General features: G+C 39.5%; 1 protein-coding gene across 1 annotated transcript in view; it reads right to left on the bottom strand.

Moving 5' to 3' along the window:
• Positions 1–20,818, bottom strand: part of LOC124254535 (mitotic checkpoint serine/threonine-protein kinase BUB1-like) — a 40,884-nt gene that overhangs the window by 15,621 nt on the left and 4,445 nt on the right. Inside the window, exons 5-13 of the mRNA XM_046688350.1 lie at positions 19,824–19,984; positions 12,554–12,741; positions 11,333–11,421; positions 10,956–10,997; positions 10,503–10,723; positions 8,618–8,765; positions 7,813–7,920; positions 5,044–5,311; positions 4,095–4,230 (exon numbers count right to left, since the gene is read on the bottom strand). Coding sequence (XP_046544306.1) covers positions 4,095–4,230; positions 5,044–5,311; positions 7,813–7,920; positions 8,618–8,765; positions 10,503–10,723; positions 10,956–10,997; positions 11,333–11,421; positions 12,554–12,741; positions 19,824–19,984 — 1,361 coding nt within the window. The remainder of the gene's footprint in view (positions 1–4,094; positions 4,231–5,043; positions 5,312–7,812; positions 7,921–8,617; positions 8,766–10,502; positions 10,724–10,955; positions 10,998–11,332; positions 11,422–12,553; positions 12,742–19,823; positions 19,985–20,818) is intronic.

Below are 20,818 nucleotides of genomic sequence, written 5' to 3'. Positions count from 1 at the left end.
AGGTGTGTATATAGAAAAGTGGAAGGAGAGTATTGAAAGGTTTTTAAAGTTCTGCTCCAGAAAAGAGCACTACCACCAATTTCAGGCTAAGTCGAACTTGTTGCCATGGAAATGCCAAAAATATTTTATTCAGAATTCCAAAACTACCAAAAGGCACCAGTACACCACCAGACCAATCTATGTGCCAAGTTTGGTGAAAAAATAGCGAACGGTTTTAGAGTTCAGCTCCGGAAAAGAGCACTACCACAATTTCAGGCTAAGTCAAACTTGTTGCCACAGAAAAGCCAAAAATATTTTATTCAGAATTCCACAACTACGAAAAAGGCACCAGTACACCACCAGATCTATCTATGTGCCAAGTTTGGTGAAGAAATATTGAACGGTTTTAGAGTTCTGCTCCGGAAAAGAGCACTACCACCAATTTCAGTCAAAGTCGAACTTGTTGCCACAGAAAAACCAAAAATATTTTATTCACAATTCCAAAACTACGAAAAAGGCACCAGTACACCACCAGATCCATGTATGTGCCAAGATTGGTGAAGAAATATTGAACGATTTTAGAGTTCTGCTCCGGAAAACAAATGTGGACAGACGGACGGACGGACGAGACCTGGACTCCGGGACGCATCGGACGGAGTCCATTTGAATTCAAAACTACCAAAAGGCACCAGTACACCACCAGATCTATCTATGTGCCAAGTTTGGTGAAGAAATAGCTGAACGGTTTTAGAGTTCAGCTCTGGAAAAGAGCACTACCACCAATTTCAGGCTAAGCCAAACTTGTTGCCACAGAAAAGCCAAAAATATTTTATTCACAATTCCAAAACTACGAAAAAGGCACCAGTATACCACCAGATCTATCTATGTGCCAAGTTTGGTGAAGAAATATTGAAACGGTTTTAGAGTTCTGCTCGAAAAGAGCACTACCACCAATTTCAGTCAAAGTCGAACTTGTTGCCACGGAAAAGCCAAAAATATTTAATTCACAATTCCAAAACTACCAAAAGGCACCAGTACACCACCAGATCCATGTATGTGCCAAGATTGGTGAAGAAATATTGAACGATTTTAGAGTTCTGCTCCGGAAAACAAATGTGGACAGACGGACGGACGGACGGACGGACTCACGGACGCACGGACGGAGTCCATTTGAATTCCAAAACTACCAAAAGGCACCAGTACACCACCGGATCTATCTATGTGCCCAGTTTGGTGAAGAAATAGTGAACGGTTTTAGAGTTCTACTCCGGAAAAGACAAATGTGCACAGACGGATGGACGGACGGATGGACGCACGGACAGAGTCCATTTTAATACCCCCCGCAAAACGCGCTTGCAGGGGAGAATAAGAACTAGTGCATGCCAGCCCACTTCATAACATGGAGCCCATTAGCAACATATGACGTGAATACAACTATTTAGAGCAAATCACGTAATATAAATAATCCACCTGAAAAGAGATAAATATCTACAAATTCAGTAACACAACACACAAACCTAGACAAGGGAGCTACAGGGTAACCTGAAAAAGCAAGCGTGTATGCGCCTCCCGTCCGCCATCTTGACAAGTACATGGCAAGCCAACAGGGACTAAGACGAAAGTTACAACAAATGATGAATGAAAACTTTCAAAAACATTGATCAATTACCGCCCATGCGAATAAGAGATAACCATACATACAGTAGCTGTTTCTGAAGAACTCTTCTGGTCAATCGAAAGGGAAAATCAACTTGTAAGCTGAAGGACACGTCGATACTGACGAACAACAGCATGGAACGAGGTACGAGGTTAGCGCCTAGAGTTACCTGTTCTTGGCGGACAGGTCCATTCTGGTGTCCGTAGGGGTAGTTGAACAAGACAAAACGTTGTTTTTTGTTTGTAAATATTTTATTCAAAATATAGTTACAACTGTCGCAGGGATTCAAAATGGACATTTTAATCCTTTAAAAGGAGGATCTCTCATGAAAAAGAATACTTGTTTGTTTGTGGTTTAATGCCACACTCAGCAGTTTTCCAGCCATAAAATGGAAGTCTGAAGCTATTCGAGTCTGAACCAAACAATCCAGTGTTTAACATCATGAGCATTGATCTACACAATTGGGACAAGTATGGGTTGATGAAGACCAGCATTGCAATACATGATATGAAACAAAAATTAAACAAAAATATTTAGCAAAACCTAGTTATATAATGAGATTAAATTTTAACCACTTTAATATTTTATGAGCGCTTCAGTAATCATAATATGACTAAGCTTGACAAGCAAGTTAGGTAGGTAATATTTCTGATGAAAGGACTTTCTGCTGTACGTAAAAAATAGACCCTCATTATTCTATTTCATAATGTAATCTAACATCATTATATTTTGTTATATTTACATCAGTCAACAGACAACCATTTAGTCTAGTTTTTGTTTAGAAATAGTTTGTGTGTGTGCAGGAAATGATGACATCATGAGTGATGTGCAGGAAATGATGATGCCATCATGAGTGATGTGCAGGAAATGATGATGCCATAAGTGATGGGTAGGAAATGATGACATCATGAGTGATGTGTAGGTGAGGTGAAATTGGGTTTAACGTCGTGCTTGAGAATATTTCGCTCATATGACGATGTGATGTGTAGGAAATGATGACGCCATAAGTGATGTGTAGGAAATGATGACGCCATAAGTGATGTGTAGGAAATGATGACATCATGAGTGATGTGTAGGAAATGATGACGTAATGAGTGATGTGTAGGAAATGATGACGTAATGAGTGATGTGTAGGAAATGATGACGTGTATGAGAGTGATGTGATAGGAAATGATGATGTAATGAGTGATGTGTGCAGGAAATGGTGAGGAAATGATGACGTAATGAGTGATGTGTAGGAAATGATGACGTAATGATGTAGGAAATGATGACGTAATGAAAATGATGACGTAATGAGTGATGTGTAGGAAATGATGACATAATGAGTGATGTGTAGGAAATGATGACGTAATGAGTGATGTGTAGGAAATGATGACGTAATGAGTGATGTGTAGGAAATGATGACGTAATGAGTGATGTGTACGAAATGATGACGTAATGAGTGATATGTAGGAAATGATGACGTAATGAGTACGTGTAGGAAATGATGACGTAATGAGTGATGTGTAGGAAATGATGAAGTAATGGGTGATGTGTAGGAAATGATGACGTAATGAGTGATATGTAGGAAATGATGACGTAATGAGTGATGTGTGTAGGAAATGATGATATGTAAAATGAGAAACGAATGACGTGTAGGAAATGATGACGAATGAGTGATGTGTAGGAAATGATGAAGTAATGGGTGATGTGTAGGAAATGATGACGTAATGAGTGATATGTAGGAAATGATGACGTAATGAGTGATGTGTAGGAAATGATGACGTAATGAGTGATGTGTAGGAAATGATGACGTCATGAGATGATGAGTATGAAATGATGACGTAATGAGTGATGTGTAGGAAATGATGACGTAATGAGTAATGTGTAGGAAATGATGACGTAATGAGTGATGTGTAGGAAATGATGAAGTAATGAGTGATGTGTAGGAAATGATGACGTAATGAGTGATCTGTAGGAAATGATGACGTAATGAGTGATGTGTAGGAAATGATGACGTAATGAGTGATGTGTAGGAAATGATGACGTATGACGACGTAATGAGTGATGTGTAGGAAATGATGACGTAATGAGTGATGTGTAGGAAATGATAGTAATGAGTGATGTGTAGGAAATGATAAAGTCATGAGATGATGTGTAGGAAATGATGAGGTCATGAGATGATGTGTAGGAAATGATGAGGTCATGAGATGATGTGTAAAATGATGGCGGTTGAAATAAATGCAGAACCAATATCGGAGACTCAATCTGTTTTTATTCAGAGAAAGAGGCATGAAACGATCCCAGTACCCACGTAAAGCTGCACTATATCTTTCCCTATACTACATCATTTGGGTACAATGACACAATGAACCGGGCTATTTATTGCAAACATTCAACTGTCAGTTTTAGTTGTATGTCAAGCATGGTACACTGAACCTACTCTGTCCCCAAAAGGCATGGACATCACCTATCTTACCTCCAGTGACTTCTCCGGTAGGCTCTTCACCAGGCCAGCCATACTGTTTCTCACAGTCCAGGGAGGCATTGAACATTCCACGGACAACCTTCAGGGCCTCCTGTGTGTTCACTGTTGGGGATGGGGCTACTAAACTCTGAAACAGTAACATTCACCCATGGAAACCAGAAATAATTTAGACATTTCCACAAAAAATAAGGACTCATAGAAAATATTCACTTCAAATTCCTGAAATTAATGTGAAAAATGCTGTTCAATCAGGACATAATTGAGTATATAATCATATCAGATTCATTGCAAAATGGGCCTGAAAAATTGACAAACTTAGAACTGATCTCAATAAATTGGCCACTTGATTAAGATGGTGTATGGTCTTAGAATCATTTACAGATGTTTTTATCTGTTTTATTGTTCATTGACCTATTTACACAAGAGTAGCAATGTTGTGGTGCATATATGAAATGAAACACAAGATTACTGATACTCTAATTTCCATTCAGTACTCTAAATGTACACTTCAGGTTTTCCAGTGCTCCTGTATTGACTAAATAAGGAGTACATACTCCTGATGTTGAAAAATTATCTGGAGCCCAGAGGTGTCAAACAATTGAAGTTAAGATAGTGTTGATACTATTCAATTGAACTGCTACCATGCAATTCCAATTCTACTGTCCTGAAATCATTATTTGCTTATTAGCTTTACAAGTTCAAAAGCAGGGCAACTTATTTCATCATACAAATTTTTCCTGGGTGTGAAATAATTTGCTTTGAACCTATAAGTTGTTTTGGATTTCATACCTGTGAAAGAAAGGATTTGGGGGCGAATAGACAGCAGAAACTTTTGTCAAGATTCACATACAAATGACAAATGGTTTCTGACAAACTAGTGCATGTGAATGCATATTTAGCATCATGATGATAAAGTTAACAGTTTGGAAAGGCAACTGACCCCTCGATGGGAAAAACTGTTGCTGTCTGGTGTGGGTCCCCGAGACTTGGGCCTGGCACCAGAAGAACCATGAAAGGAGTTGACTGAGGTGTTAAAGACTGGTGTCCTCTGACTGGAGTTGAGGCTGGTGGAGGGGTCTGTGGGGGCTTCCATCTTCCTCCGTGCATCTCGAGATGCTAGCAGCTGTGCTGACAGACCAGGAGGCACATTCTCTGTGTTGCCATGGGAAGTCATATCATCAAAGTTGAGCTGGCGAGTCAGTCTTTCACTGGAAAGACCATTTTAGACCTCAATATCCGCTTATGATATACATTTGTGGATGAGAGGCACTATATACATGCTGTTCTCCTGTTTACCTGGTATACAGCGGCAGAATGTACCTGTTGTTCTGTATATCGGGTGTAAGGGGGCAATATTTACCTGCTGTTCCCCTGTGTATCTGGTGTAAGATGGGCAGTATTTACCTGCTGTGCCCCTGTGTATCTGATGTAATATGGGCAGTATTTACCTGCTGTTCTCCTGTGTATCTGGTGTAAGGGGGTAGTATTTACCTGCTGTTCCCCTGTGTATCTGATGTAAGATGGGCAGTATTTACCTGCTGTTCCCCTGTGTATCTGGTGTAATATGGGCAGTATTTACCTGCTGTTCTCCTGTGTATCTGGTATCAGAGGGGCAGTATTTACCTGCTGTTCCCCTGTGTATCTGGTGTAATATGGGCAGTATTAACTGCTGTTCTCCTGTGTATCTGGTATCAGAGGGGCAGTATTTACCTGCTGTTCTCCTGTGTATCTGGTGTAAGAGGGGCAGTATTTACCTGCTTCTCCTCTGTGTATCTGGTGTAAGAGGGGCAGTATTTACCTGCTGTTCTCTTGTGTATCTGGTGTAATATGGGCAGTATTTACCTGTTGTTCTGTATATCTGGTGTAAGGGGGCAATATTTACCTGCTGTTCTCCTGTGTATCTGGTGTAAGATGGGCAGTATTTACCTGCTGTTCCCCTGTGTATCTGGTGTAAGATGGGCAGTATTTACCTGCTGTTCCCCTGTGTATCTGGTGTAAGATGGGCAGTATTTACCTGCTGTTCTCCTGTGTATCTGGTGTCAGAGGGGCAGTATTTACCTGCTGTTCTCCTGTGTATCTGGTGTAATATGGGCAGTATTTACCTGTTGTTCTGTATATCTGGTGTAAGGTGCAATATTTACCTGCTGTTCTCCTGTGTATCTGGTGTAAGAGTATTTAGCATTTACCTGCTGTTCTCCTGTGTATCTGGTGTAAGATGGGCAGTATTTACCTGCTGTTCCCCTGTGTATCTGGTGTAAGATGGGCAGTATTTACCTGCTGTTCCCCTGTGTATCTGGTGTAAGATGGGCAGTATTTACCTGCTGTCTCCCTGTGTATCTGGTGTAAGAGGGGCAGTATTTACCTGCTGTTCCTCCTGTGTATCTGGTGTAAGATGGGCAAGCAACATTTACCTGCTGCTCCTCCTGTATCTGGCAGTATTTACCTGCTGTTCCCCTGTGTATCTGGTGTAAGAGGGCAGCATTTACCTGCTGTTCTCCTGTGTGGCAAGGGGCAGTGTTTACCTGCTGTTCCTCCTGTGTATCTGGTGGTGTAAGATGGGCAGTATTTACCTGCTGTTCCCCTGTGTATCTGGTATCAGAGGGGCAGTATTTACCTGCTGTGCCCCTGTGTATCTGGTATCAGAGGGGCAGTATTTACCTGCTGTTCCCCTGTGTATCTGGTGTCAGAGGGGCAGTATTTACCTGCTGTTCTCTTGTGTATCTGGTGTAATATGGGCACTATTTACCTGTTGTTCTGTATATCTGGTGTAAGGGGGCAATATTTACCTGCTGTTCTCCTGTGTATCTGGTGTAAGAAGGGCAGTATTTACCTGCTGTTCCCCTGTGTATCTGGTGTAAGATGGGCAGTATTTACCTGCTGTTCCCCTGTGTATCTGGTGTAAGATGGGCACTGTGTATTTACCTGTTGTTCTGTGTGTATCTGGTGTAAGGGGCAAGATGGGCAATTTTACCTGCTGTTCTCCTGTGTATCTGGTGTAAGAAGGGCAGTATTTACCTGCTGTTCCCCTGTGTATCTGGTGTAAGATGGGCAGTATTTACCTGCTGTTCCCCTGTGTATCTGGTGTAAGATGGGCAGTATTTACCTGCTGTTCTCCTGTGTATCTGGTGTCAGAGGGGCAGTATTTACCTGCTGTTCTCCTGTGTATCTGGTGTAATATGGGCAGTATTTACCTGTTGTTCTGTATATCTGGTGTAAGGGGGCAATATTTACCTGCTGTTCTCCTGTGTATCTGGTGTAAGGGGCAGTATTTACCTGCTGTTCCCCTGTGTATCTGGTGTAAGATGGGCAGTATTTACCTGCTGTTCCCCTGTGTATCTGGTGTAAGATGGGCAGTATTTACCTGTTGTCTCCTGTGTATCTGGTGTAAGAAGGGCAGTATTTACCTGCTGTCTCCTGTGTATCTGGTGTAAGAGGGGCAGTATTTACCTGCTGTTCCCCTGTGTATCTGGTGTAAGATGGGCAGTATTTACCTGCTGTTCCCCTGTGTATCTGATGTGTGGAGGCAGTGTTTACCTGCTGTTCTCCTGTGTATCTGGTGTGAGATGGGCAGTATTTACCTGATGTTCCCCTGTGTATCTGGTGCAAGATGGGCAGTATTTACCTGCTGTTCTCCTGTGTATCTGGTGTAAGAGGGGCAGTATTTACCTGTTGTCTCCTGTGTATCTGGTGTAAGAGGGGCAGTATTTACCTGCTGTTCTCCTGTGTATCTGGTGTGTGGCTAATATTGAGTTGCCTCTGCAAACGCTGTTGTATGTCCTGATCCACTGCATTCTGGGCTTGCTGTGTCTGTGTGAGCCTACACAAAAAGTATGTAAGGAATGAGTTGGATTTATTTCCACTATTTCAGCTACATGACAGCATATCAACTTAAGATAAGTGAAAATCCCAAACTAATACAGACTACTGACAGACACATTTCTGATGCTCATCTTGAACAGATTTTTGTATCCAGGTAATTAATTATCAGAATTGCCTGAATTAAAGTACTTGGAATACAGCATCCTGCACACATACAAATAGAAAACTGCCAAGAATAAAAATTGCAACCACTGGGAAACTGAAAGGACATATTCATGTGTAGGACTGAATCCTGCTATTTCATAATTTGGTAATATTTACTTACATTTCCTTATGTCATCTCATAAAAAACACAATGCACAGTTAAATGCTTACTGAACTTCTAGTACTAGGTCTTGTAAATTTGTTTCAGTTGGTTAACGCCACATCCAGTTCTAATTAATGGCCACTGAGTATGCATATTCTTACATCGTATGTATTTAAGTAAAATATTCTCTCTGGGAACCCATTTTGGGTTTACCTGAGACACGTTACAGATAAAGCTTGTGAGTGGCAAAGACCCCCAAATAAAAAGAGGAGATATTCAAATAGAATCATCCAATGTATTTGAAAGACATTTGAAGAACTACAAACTGCTATGACTTCAATATTCTTTACAGTTTACATGCCTAAGAAATATGCGAGGAGCCCCTCACCTCTGGTTCTCTAGGTGCTCCTGCTGTAATGTCATCTGCTTTCGTAGATCCTCCATCATCTTATCTTTCTCTGCCTGTAACTGTTCCCGGATTGAGCGATGATAATTCACCAGCTCTTCCCTTGCCTGCTTCAGACGAATGGCCTCCTCTGCAAACAGATATCCATTAATGAGTACATTCAAAGGCCTTGAACGTGTTACCTTTCAAAACTGAAACTGGTTTGATGGCAACAAGTTGCCCTTAGGATGTGGTGCATCATTTTGAGGGAGAACCTTCAGCTTCAGTCAGTTACAATATCTGTCAATCCTTGTTATTCACGGTTTATTATCATACGCTGTCATGCACATTTCCTCAATTTCAACCTATGCAGAAAGATCCCAATTAGAATTGGTCTTGAGCAACCCATGTTTGTCATACAGAGGCGACTACCATGTACAGGTGGTAGCCAATTGCATATTTTGTTTATTCAAAATATCAAAAACAAGTGTAGAAGTGAGCACAGCTCACATACCCCCACTTCCCACTTTGGGACATGGAAATGACTGATATTGATATATATATAGTGACAAGGATCAGCAGCTCAAAAGACTTTCTCCTTGACTCTACTAAACTTTATATACATGTTAGATAATAGTTTTGCCATGTACTGATTACAGTAATGATTTATGGAAACATTATTTTTGTTGTGTTTTCCGTGGAAACCTGACATACAATTGAACTTGTTGCACACAATAAAGTGGACGTAGATGAAGATTGTTATTTTTTAGCACATGGCATATCTGTGGGTCATGATTAACGTGTGTATTAAGTTTGGTGAACCCATCATGTATAGTTTCGATGATATGCTGTGGCCAGGTAACCATCAAACACATTTTGCACTAAGTCGTGTTTCCATGGAAACAGCAATAAAACAAAATTCTGAAAAAAAATTAAAATAGCAAAAGGCACATCAATGGGTAATGATTAACATGTGTGTGAAGTTTGGTGAACCTAGCATGTAAACTTTAAGAGATATGCTCCGGACAAAACCATCAAACACATTTGGCACTAAGTTGTGTTTCCATGGAAACAGCAATAAAACAAAATTCTGAAAAAAAATTAAAATAGCAAAAGGCACATCAATGGGTAATGATTAACATGTGTGTGAAGTTTGGTGAACCTAGCATGTAAACTTTAAGAGATATGCTCCGGACAAAACCATCAAACACATTTGGCACTAAGTCGTGTTTCCATGGAAACAGCAATAAAACAAAAATTCTGAAAAAATGATTAAAAAGTAGCAAAAGGCAAATCAATGGGTAATGATTAACATGTGTGATTAACATGTGTGTGAAGTTTGGTGAACCTAGCATGTAAACTTTAAGAGTTATGCTCAAAATTCTGAAAAAAATTAAAATAGCAAAAGACAAAGTTTCGGATGGACAGACGGACGGAATGAAAACGCAATATATACCCCATGTGTTACGAAGTTTGGTGAACCTAGCTAAACTTTAAGAGTTATGCTCCAGACAAAGTTCGTGTTTCATAGAAACAGATGGACAGAATGATTAACGACGGAATGAGTTATGCGCTATATACCCTGAATGAGCAGCGGGTATAATTATGGTTATTTTGTTCCCCATGTTATTAAACAATGTAAGGTTTGGTTCTTGTTTTCAATTTGCTGCATTATGATTGTATCTCATATACCGAACTGAAACAACCGAACCAAAGGCCTTGTACCACACTATGTACTGTACCTTAGTAAGAGTGTACCCCTAACAACCATCATAAAGACAGAAAATAGCAGCGAAGTGTTAAAAAATCAAATTCTCAGTTTCAATCTTAATAACTGCAAATAACCAACAAGTCCAGGTACTGTATTACCAAGTTCAAGCAATATTACCTTCTATTTTCTGTCTCTCTTCAGCAAGTTTTCTGTCCTGGTCTTCCTTTGCCTTCTGTTTGGTCAGCCAGCGTGCGCCTCGCAGCTCCTCAAAGGAAAACTCCTCCAGGCCACGGTAAATCTTGCCCTTGTTGTACATTGGCCTCATCTCCAGGCCCCCTGTCAGAGCTGGCTGCTGCATGGGTGCTAGAGGGTTGACATGCTTCTCAGGCTTCCGAGCACTACCCAAACACAGTATCAGTAGATACAGTACACACAATACACATACAAGAGAAGTTACACTGCACAACTTTAAGCGGAAATATGTTCCATAAGAGCAGAATCCAATGTCTTTGGTTAATACCATAAGCATGAATCAGCCATACCAAGTGTTACACAATTATTATATAGGTATGTGATTATCAATGTTTGAACAGTTCAATCAGCACATCTTTGATCAGACACAATACCTACCTCAACACCTGTGGGTCAAGGACTGATCCTTTCTGGGGTGTCCTGAAAAATAACGCAGGAGTACATTTAAGAATTGACTTGGATATATTTTACATTTATGTAGGTCTAACTTACTGTAGGTCAGTTCTTATAAATACAGCTTGTTATCAAGTTAAGTAAGATACAAAAATACATTGTCAGTTATAACATGGATATTTCATGGCATGAAAATAAACACCACCATGACATTTTTGCGAATGTATGTTTATCGGTACTGGTAATGATCTCATTTTGCACTTAAAGTTTCAGCTGGATGTTTCTGACAATGGAACTGCATTCATATGTATCACTGCAGACTTTGATCATACCCTAGATTAGGTTCCAAACACTAAACTTACACCATAGGTTGGTCCACACAATCGTCTACATGGACTGTGAAACTGGGTGTGGCATTGGCTGCTAGCAAGGCTGCATTCTTCATGGGAACCTGTTTCACGAAATGTATAAACATTCACTGAACCTGTCTGGGCATGCTGAGTCACACAAATACTGTCAAGTTTGTATAATGTAAGTGTGCATTAGATGAGACAGATATAACATTCATAAACACAGTTCATACAAAACTCCAGACACCAAGTTGTAGGATCTCATAACATCTGTATCAAGGCCTTCCTGAAGCAATGATTGTTCTTAAAAAATAGTCACGTCTAAACAGATTTTACCTCGACAAATTAACTGAATGTCATTGATGGAATGGCTCTCCTGTACATCCAAATAAATTTCTCTAAGTCCATATCTCCATAAAAGAATACAACATGCATTAGTGACATACAATGTTGTTTACAATTCAGGACCATCATGCAAGGTAATTCACATCTGCCTTTCTTTCATATCTTATTTTGTCTAGATACATATTTTGTGACTAGTGTAATATCCCTAATAAATCTTAAGTATACATCTTGGTGTATAATGGTTCAGGTTACTGTTCCAACACTTAGATATATCTTATAGTGGCCAGAATATTACACAGGAAAGTACAGCCAGAGTTAATTCCCAGCACCATTGCGAAGCCAAGAAATAGAGAATACTAAACGATGTCCCGTGTAATACCATTTTTATGAAACGATGATACTATTAGTTTAGTATTTTATTTATTACTCACCCTACATTAGCAAAATAATATCGAGCAAAGTACATTTTGCCTAAGAATTCAACGAGTGTGATGACTCTCAGCTTTCCACTACAGGTCTAATACTACTGTGACAGAGGTATTAGCATTGTGACGTCATAACTGTAAACTACTTTGGCATCATACGTACGAGATCACGAGATGTTATTACACAATGTGTAATAACATTGTAAAATTATTAAACAGTGACATCTTCAACAGGTGAGTAATAAAGTAAAGTATATATCCAGTTGTAACATATTTTGTCAACCTCATTAAAATTTAATTGCACTATTCAGCACTACAGGTGTACTATGACACACAATTCAGTCAGGTACACAAAACACAACTAAATTATCCTCGTCTTAGACAGGTCTACTACAAGCATCAAGTAGAAGCAACCTAATTGCCTTATAATTCCCACAAAGGTCCATAAGATGAGGACACCTACCCTAGCTTTTGTCCAGACACCGGGCTGCTGTTCATTCTCTCTGTTGGTGGCTCTTGTGGGGACAGTCTCCCACTCTCCGGTCTGCTTGGGGGTACAGGCTATCTCTGCATTCTCATCGGTGTAGATCTGGAAACCTATCCCATTTGTCTGTTTTTGCTTGTCACACTTCACAACACCTCCTTGTGAAGCTGAAAATATTTCATACAGTGTTCACTTCTACAAAGATGAGGCAAGACAAATGATGTATAACACTGCATTAATATAGCAATGTGCATGAAGATCTAGTTGTAAATGTTTTGAGGGGGGTTTTATAGAGTTAGTCACACCATGGTGCAGTTCTCAATGAATGACCCCTCAGACTCTGCCTCTTGGAAAGACAAGCTGCAAAAAAGTGTTTGCAGGCTCTAAATGCTCCCGATTGTTCTTTTTATGGGACAAACAGACCATGTGCTCTGATGTTTTCGATGTTACCTATTCCACAGCCTAATATCTATCCAGTCTATGTGCTGGTATTCCTTACCACAACCACCAGTACCCACTTCCATCTCATTTACACCAGCACTTGTTTTATCCCATTACTGATGACAGCCAGGCTGGGTAACAATAATGTAATTTTTGGAGTAAAATTGATATTTTATACTTATCCTGACTCATGCTCTTTTTGCTTGTCTTCTTCTTCTTGCGAACATAGTGGAACACTTGTATCTCCCTAATTGAAGCTCCCTTCAATTTAAAATCACTAATTAGTATTCACCACGAGTTACCTCCTTTCCACAAGCGCGGGAACGAGGGCGCCACCTCTACCCATGTGCCTCACTCTCTCCTCATATACTGAGCCCAACATTTGAATTTACAGGGAAATCCAAAGTGTTATTTGGGGAGGATGGGAGGGCTGACCCCATGAGTCAGGATAAGTATAAAATATCAATTTTACTCCAAAATTACATATTTTCCTTATCCTGACTCATCTCTTGCTTGTAGCATCCTAATGGAACGGAGGTGGGAATATCTAATACTTTGGATTTTTAATAATTAGTGATTTGAACTGTGATGATTGTAATAACCCTATGGGAACTTCATAAAGGCACTGAACTGATGAATTCCTGCTGCTAACTTATCAGCTGCCATATAAAGGTTATTACCATGTACTTATTATGATAAAGTATATATAACATTAATACAATGCTTAAGACTAATAGACTTAAGCTTGTTAATATCTAGTATAAACTCCTTAGAGTTTGTTAGCTAAAATACTTTAAGATATAACATAGTACTAAGCTTAAGATATGATTAAACTTAAGCTAATTATATAATAGCAAACTCTTTAGAGTTTGTTAGTTAATATACTATATGATATAGATATAATGCTGAGCTTAAGATATGAATAAGCTTTAGCTACATATATAAATAGCAAAACTCTGTAGAGTTTGTTAGCTAATATATTTTTATAATATGAGTATAGTACTGTGCTTAAGCTATAATTAACTTAAGCTACATATATAATAGCCAAACTCTGTAGAGTTTGTTAGCTAATATATTTTTATAATATGAGTATAGTACTGTGCTTAAGCTATAATTAACTTAAGCTACATATATAATAGCCAAACTCTGTAGAGTTTGTTAGCTAATATATATATTTATATATTATTAGTATAGTACTGAGCTTAAGATATAATTAACTTAAGCTACATATATATAAGCAAAACTCTGTAGGGTTTTGTTAGCTAATATATTTTACAATATGAGTATAGTAGTGTGCTTAAGATATAATTAACTTAAGCTACATATATAATAGCAAAACTCCGTAGAGTTTGTTAGCTAATATATTTTACAATATGAGTATAGTAGTGTGCTTAAGATATAATGAACTTAAGCTACATATATAATAGCAGAACTCCATTAGAGTTTGTTAGCTAATATATTTTACAATATGAGTATAGTATTGTGCTTAAGATATTATTAACTTAAGCTACATATATAATAGCCAAAAACTCTGTAGAGTTTATTAGCTAATATGTTTATAGTGTAACCATAGTACTAAGCTTAAGATAAGATTAGACTTAAGCTAAATGTATATAGCAAAATAAACTCCTTAGAGTTTATTAACTAATATACTTTTATGTTAAAAACATAGTACTGAGCTTAAGTTATGATGAAACTTAAGCTATATATATATAATAACAAAACTCCGTCGGGTTTTGTTAGCTAATCTGCTTTATAATGTAAACATACTGCTTAAGATATGATGAAAACTTAAGCTAATTGTATAATAAGCGAAAACAACCCTTTAGAGTTTGTTAGCTATGATATAAACCTAGTATTGAGCTTATGAAGGAAAACTTAAGCTACATATATAATAGCAAGAACTCCGTAGAGTTTGTTAGCTAATACATGTTATAATGTAACCATAAAGCTTAAAATATGATGAAACTTAAAGCGAAATATATAATAGCAAAACCCTCTTTTAGAGTTTGATAGCTAATATACCTATATGATATAAACATAGTACTAAGCTTAAGATATGAATAAGCTTAAGTTACATATATAATAGCTAAAACTCTGTAGAGTTTGTTAGCTAATACATGTTATAATATAACCATATTGCTTAGAAATATGATGATACTTAAGCCAAATAGCAAAAACTCTTTAGAGTTTGTTAGCTAATCTACTTATATGATATAAACATAGTACTAAGCTTAAGATATGAATAAGCTTAAGCTACCTATATAATAGCAAAACTCCTTAGAGTTTGTTAGTAATATATTTTAATAATATGAGTATAGTACTATGCTTAAGGTATAATTAGCTTAAGTTACCTATATAATAGTAAAACTCCATAGAGTTTGTTAGCTTAATTAACTTAAGCTATGTATAAAATAACCAAAAACTCTGTAGAGTTTGTTAGCTAATGCATTTATCATGTAACCATAGTATTACTCTTAAGATATGAATAACTTAAGGTAAATATATATAATAACAAACTCTGTAGAGTTGTTAACTTATATATTGTATGATGTAATAATCATAGTACTGTGATGATAAAAGGAACTTAAGTAAATTATATATAGCATGAAGCTATTTAGTATTGTTATAAGATAAGTAAAATCTGTTAGATTGACTTATCTTCTCGAGAAACTGTCAGCTGTTGTCTGAGGACCATGGGATCGAATTGGTGTATACCTGAGGCGTCCTCGGTGGTGATATCTCTCAGATAATGGTTTGCAACCACCATATCCAGTTTCAGAAATAAACCCTCCATTATTTCAATCACATTTGTGTAGAACAATTGTAGAAGTTAAGCTATAATATCATGAGTATTAAGCTCATGGAGGGTCCGGAATAGGTCCATCCATATGCACGTGAGTATGACAGTTCTGATCCAAATGGAGATATAGTACATGAGACTTCACTCTAAGTAAGTTGATGATAGAAAATAATCTGTTGCATTTTTCCTCCTGTTTGGTTTAGTGGAGATAAATTTACAGTGCTCTTGCTGGCCATCTTGATAGAATCATCATTATCATGGGGTCCAAGTATGTCATCAGGCGTGTTCATAAACCTCACTTGTGAGGTGTTGGAACACTATATTCATATCCCCAGGTTGAAGTGAAAAATTTCCGTTTTATTCTCCAAACAGAAGTTTAGTAGGTTTACTAACCATCTAGTTGTGTTAATTAAGCTTGATGAAATTCAGCTGTAGTCTGAAGCGCTGTGGATTTAGATCCACTTGTATCTTTCGTCTAGGTAATTAAGCTCTTGAAGTCCTTGGCGATGTAGGTGCACAACCAGGTGTGTCTGTCCTCGTTGAACTTTATGTAAAATGCAGCCTGACTGCCGATCCCTCGTCTTAACTTGACAGGGAGGTCTCTAACTTGAAGAAAGGCAGTCTAATCATGAATGTTCAGGTTAACTGGACTGTAATGAGGCTTGCTTTCGTTCACTGATATATAGTTGTCACTTGTGGCGTAAGTCTTGAACTGTGAATAGAGATCGACCTCTGTGTAGGTCGTTGTCCCTCTCGGGTCCAATCAGAACAAGGCATTTTGATTCTGTATAATACCCGGCGCTGTGATGTCACCCGGTGTAGCGGGAAAAACCCACCTTGAATAAATTCTTGTAAATTCGTTGATATTAGCATAAGCGTCGGTCTTCACGTAGCTTCGAAGTTATCCGGTGACCCGCGTGTTTGAGGGTTAATGGTAACTTGTAGCGAAACCTCCGGTAGCGAAATATCTGGCTCTGTAATTTTATGCTGGGTAGGTTATTTTCCTGGTTGTCGTGAAAAGTAATTTCAGTTTGAATATAATTCCGACTTCCTTATATATAAGGGTATAAACAACTTGCAAGTTGTGAGCTTGTAGACTGTATACATGAATGTATCGTCATAATTGTAGAATTAGCGTTGAACTTGTTGTACATATTTCTTCTCAGAAACTTTGGCGATTAAAGAGTTATACTGCGCTGTAACAAGGCTGCTGTTCAATTTCGATATTGAATTGTCTGCAGATATCGCGTAATGGTCGCATGTAGATAATCGTATCGTCGTCGGGATTGTATATTAGCAATTTATCACGGAATAGTTGATTTCTGTGAAGATCTATGAAATGTCGTTGACTAATAATACAGCGGCGTTCTGTGTTGTAAATAGCCTGAGCAATTATCTTCGCGTGGGCTTATAGGCGGCATCTGGCATACAGTTGATAATCAACTTATGCGGCGTCTTGAAGCGGACTGGCAGTAGCTATATATGGCGAGTGGCTAGTATATGGAAACCTTGGAGGAGACTTCCTCGGTGAGCGCCCGGAGACTTAGCGAAGTTCTCGAAGTATCCCTTCTAGATCTTCTGGGTGAAGTAGACTTGGAGCCACTTAGCCTTAGCGACCATCGCGAAGGTGTGAGAATCAAAGCCGATTAGTATATATATATATATATAAATATATATATATGGCTTGCTTAAGTGAACAGCCTCTGTGTTTAACAGGATGTGGGATCGTGGCGCTTGCCTAAAATAGGGCATGGATCATCTTATCATATTCAGAAGTCGGTATTCACGAAGTCTGGTGATAAGTGTCTAATTGATCGTTCTAGATCTATTTAGGCCAGCGAACATACGTCTCGTCATGGATTCAACAGAACCAATATCACGATTGTAGTTCTTATACTTGATATCGATGATCAACTTGTCTATGGGTTGATCTTCGGAGACTTGTGAGAGCGTTGATAGTTTGTGAAGCTCTTGTATAGTCCCTCGATGTCCTTCTAGATGATGATGATCTGGATTCAGGTGTCCTTGGCGCATGCCTTGCGAAGCTTCCTCTGCGTCCGGTCGGAGAGCGGCGATATGACCTTCAGCGAAGGCTTCGTGATGTCTGATGGTCGAGTCCACATCTAGGGATGAAACGCGCCAGGTGATGATCTATCCTGCCTTAGCGAAGTCCTTGGCGAAGGCTGTACATCTAGGTTCTTTCGCCTTAGCGAAGGCTGTACATCTAGGTCCTTTCGCCTTCGAAGGCCTTAGCGAAGAGCTGTACATCTAGGTCCTTCGTCCAAGGTGGTCCGTGACTTCCTTTCGCCCGAAGGTGACATCGTCCTGGCTGCTTTCGTTGGCGGGGGTGCCTCTGGGGTGCTGTCTGTCGTTGGAGCCTTCAGCGAAGAGCTTCGGACCCTGCTACGCAGATATTGGTCCTCCATGATGTTCATAATTTGTCGCATCATGTCTTCTGGGATGGTCTGCGGCGAAGGTCGTCGGTGCTTATCTGCGGTGTTAATGGAGGGTCCACGGGAAAATCGTCCGACATCAGTGTAGAGGCATCAGGCTGCATGGTGATCTCTGCTGATGTCGTTGTAGCTGTCCCCGGTCGTTTCTTGTGGCGTCGTGGGGATGATGATCAGCTGATCATCGTAGAGGTCCAGGTCATCGGCTGGAACAATCTCGGTTGAGAAAGTCCTAGTAGACTTCGTTGATTTTCCCTCAGAGGTCGGCTGCCCTGGGTGTCGCGGCGTCTGCGTTGAGTGTTAGTAATGATGGGACCCTCAGGGCGATCGCCAGCATATCTCGTTGGTACATCAGGCTGCATGCTGATCTGTGCCGACATCGGTCAATCTTTGATGTACATCCGGTATGATGACCGGCTGATCATCATACAGGCCCAAAACGATGGGAGCGGTCACCGGTTGTTGAGATGTAGTAGAAAAACCCTCTAGTCTTCTGCTGCGGCGATGGGATGTCTGGGGAAGCAGGATGCTTCTTGGAGATGGCGGACTCGTCCCACACCTCTCCACCACTCTAGCGGAACACCACCACGGGAGGAGAGTGACCAACAGCAGTAGACTGGCGAGGGTTCCGTGTATCAGTCATACTAGACTCTGCATCGCAGCGACCTATCTGCTGTCGCGTGCCAGCGCCAAAGTAAATATTAATAAAAAGGTAGAATTGGATAAATTAGTACGCAACTGCAATGTGAATATAATAAACATGAAGCCGTACATCATATTAAAGGCGGATCAGCAGCAGCATAAAAGCGTAATCTGCAATAGTACAGAATTTTCATCAACGTAATCCACTGAAACAAACACGGTCCGTGAAAAACTGTAGAAAAACAACTAAATAACAATATATAATGGTTGAAGGATACTAGCTAAACCTCTATAGATGTCTATCTGAGGTAACTAACTAAATATAATTCAAAGGATATAGTGTGTCGGGAGACACAGACGCTCTCACGTCCAGCTCACTGGGCGAAGAAGGAGAGAGTGAGGCACATGGGTAGAGGTGGCGCCCTCGTTCCCGCGCTTGTGGAAAGGAGGTAACTCGTGGTGAATACTAATTAGTGATTTTAAATTGAAGGGAGCTTCAATTAGGGAGATACAAGTGTTCCACTATGTTCGCAAGAAGAAGAAGACAAGCAAAAAGAGCATGAGTCAGGATAAGGAAAAATATAACATCTTTCAACATATTTTGGTATTATGTGGTCAGGATCTAACCATCAACCTTACACTCTCTCTGAAAGAAGGAATAAACAGTTTATTCTTTCAATTTATCTAGCTCATGCTGAGACAAGATTTTACCCATGAATCTTTGAGAGAGTGAGTGAGTTTGGTTTTACGCCGCTTTTAGCAATATTGCAGCAACATCACGGCGAGGGACACCAGAAATGGGCTTCACACATTGTACCCATGTGGGGAATCGAACCCGGGTCTTCGGCATGACTAGCTTTGAGAGAGACATTTGACATTACAACATAACGCATAATGGTAATCCCATACTAACATTTCTTGGCAGCTCCTGTCCTGGCTGTGCCAACTTGGTGGTGTCTTCCTGAAGCTTTCAGCTGGCCTAGAGTTGTGCGCTGTTCCTCTTCCATAAGGATGCCATCTGTGTCCATCACCTCTGATCTCATCAGGCCACGGGCAACACGAGCCTGAAACTCTCTGTACAAAAGACGAAGAAAATAATTAGTTCCCAATATCATATGTCTGTAAAGAAATTTGATGAAATCAGCCTACCCCCAAATATACGACTGAACCAATTAAGCAAATATCAATGTGATGATTGGTGAAAAGCACTAAAAATTGCAGTGGCATCTACCAGGATGTATATTCACTGTGACAAAAGCAAAACATTATGTATATTATATCGGCCTCTGAGCAGGCCTAGATAAATCCCTGAGTTATTTCAGCTTTAGAGTTACAGTACAACCAGAAATTATTGAGAATTTAAAGATTGTAATTTTTTTTTTTTATTCTCACTCATTACTCACGTATTAAATGTGAATATTAGCAGAACATAACTCCAGATTCAAAGACAGTTGAACAGTTAGTATTTTGTCAAGTCACCATGGGCAGCAATGCAGGCTTCAATGTGGCGGAGCATACTACTGATCAAAGAAGATAGAAAGTCGTGGTCCATGCTGTCCCAATATCAGACCACCTCTTCTTTCATTTCAGCAATATTTGTCAGATTTTTCTTATTGACACTTTCCTTCATAAGTCCCCAAACATTTTCTATTGGATTTAGGTCAGGGCTATGGCTTGGCCAATCAAATAATGTCATATTTTGAGTCCGAAACCAGGCCTGTGAATGCTTTGAACAATGTTTTGGGTCGTTGTCCTGCTGGAAAATCCAAAAAGTTCCGTAAACACGCAAGCAGATGGAAGTAAATGTCCCTCGAGAATATCTGTGTACCGCTCACTGTTCATATTCCCTTCAAATACACAGAGGGGCGTTGCCCCTAACACAGATATGCCACCCCACACGGGACTGTA

The sequence above is a fragment of the Haliotis rubra genome, unplaced genomic scaffold (genome assembly GCF_003918875.1).
Source record: "Haliotis rubra isolate DU_JTF1 unplaced genomic scaffold, ASM391887v1 Scf574, whole genome shotgun sequence".
NCBI lineage: Eukaryota > Metazoa > Mollusca > Gastropoda > Lepetellida > Haliotidae > Haliotis > Haliotis rubra.
This window is presented reverse-complemented; position numbering and strand designations above follow the sequence as displayed.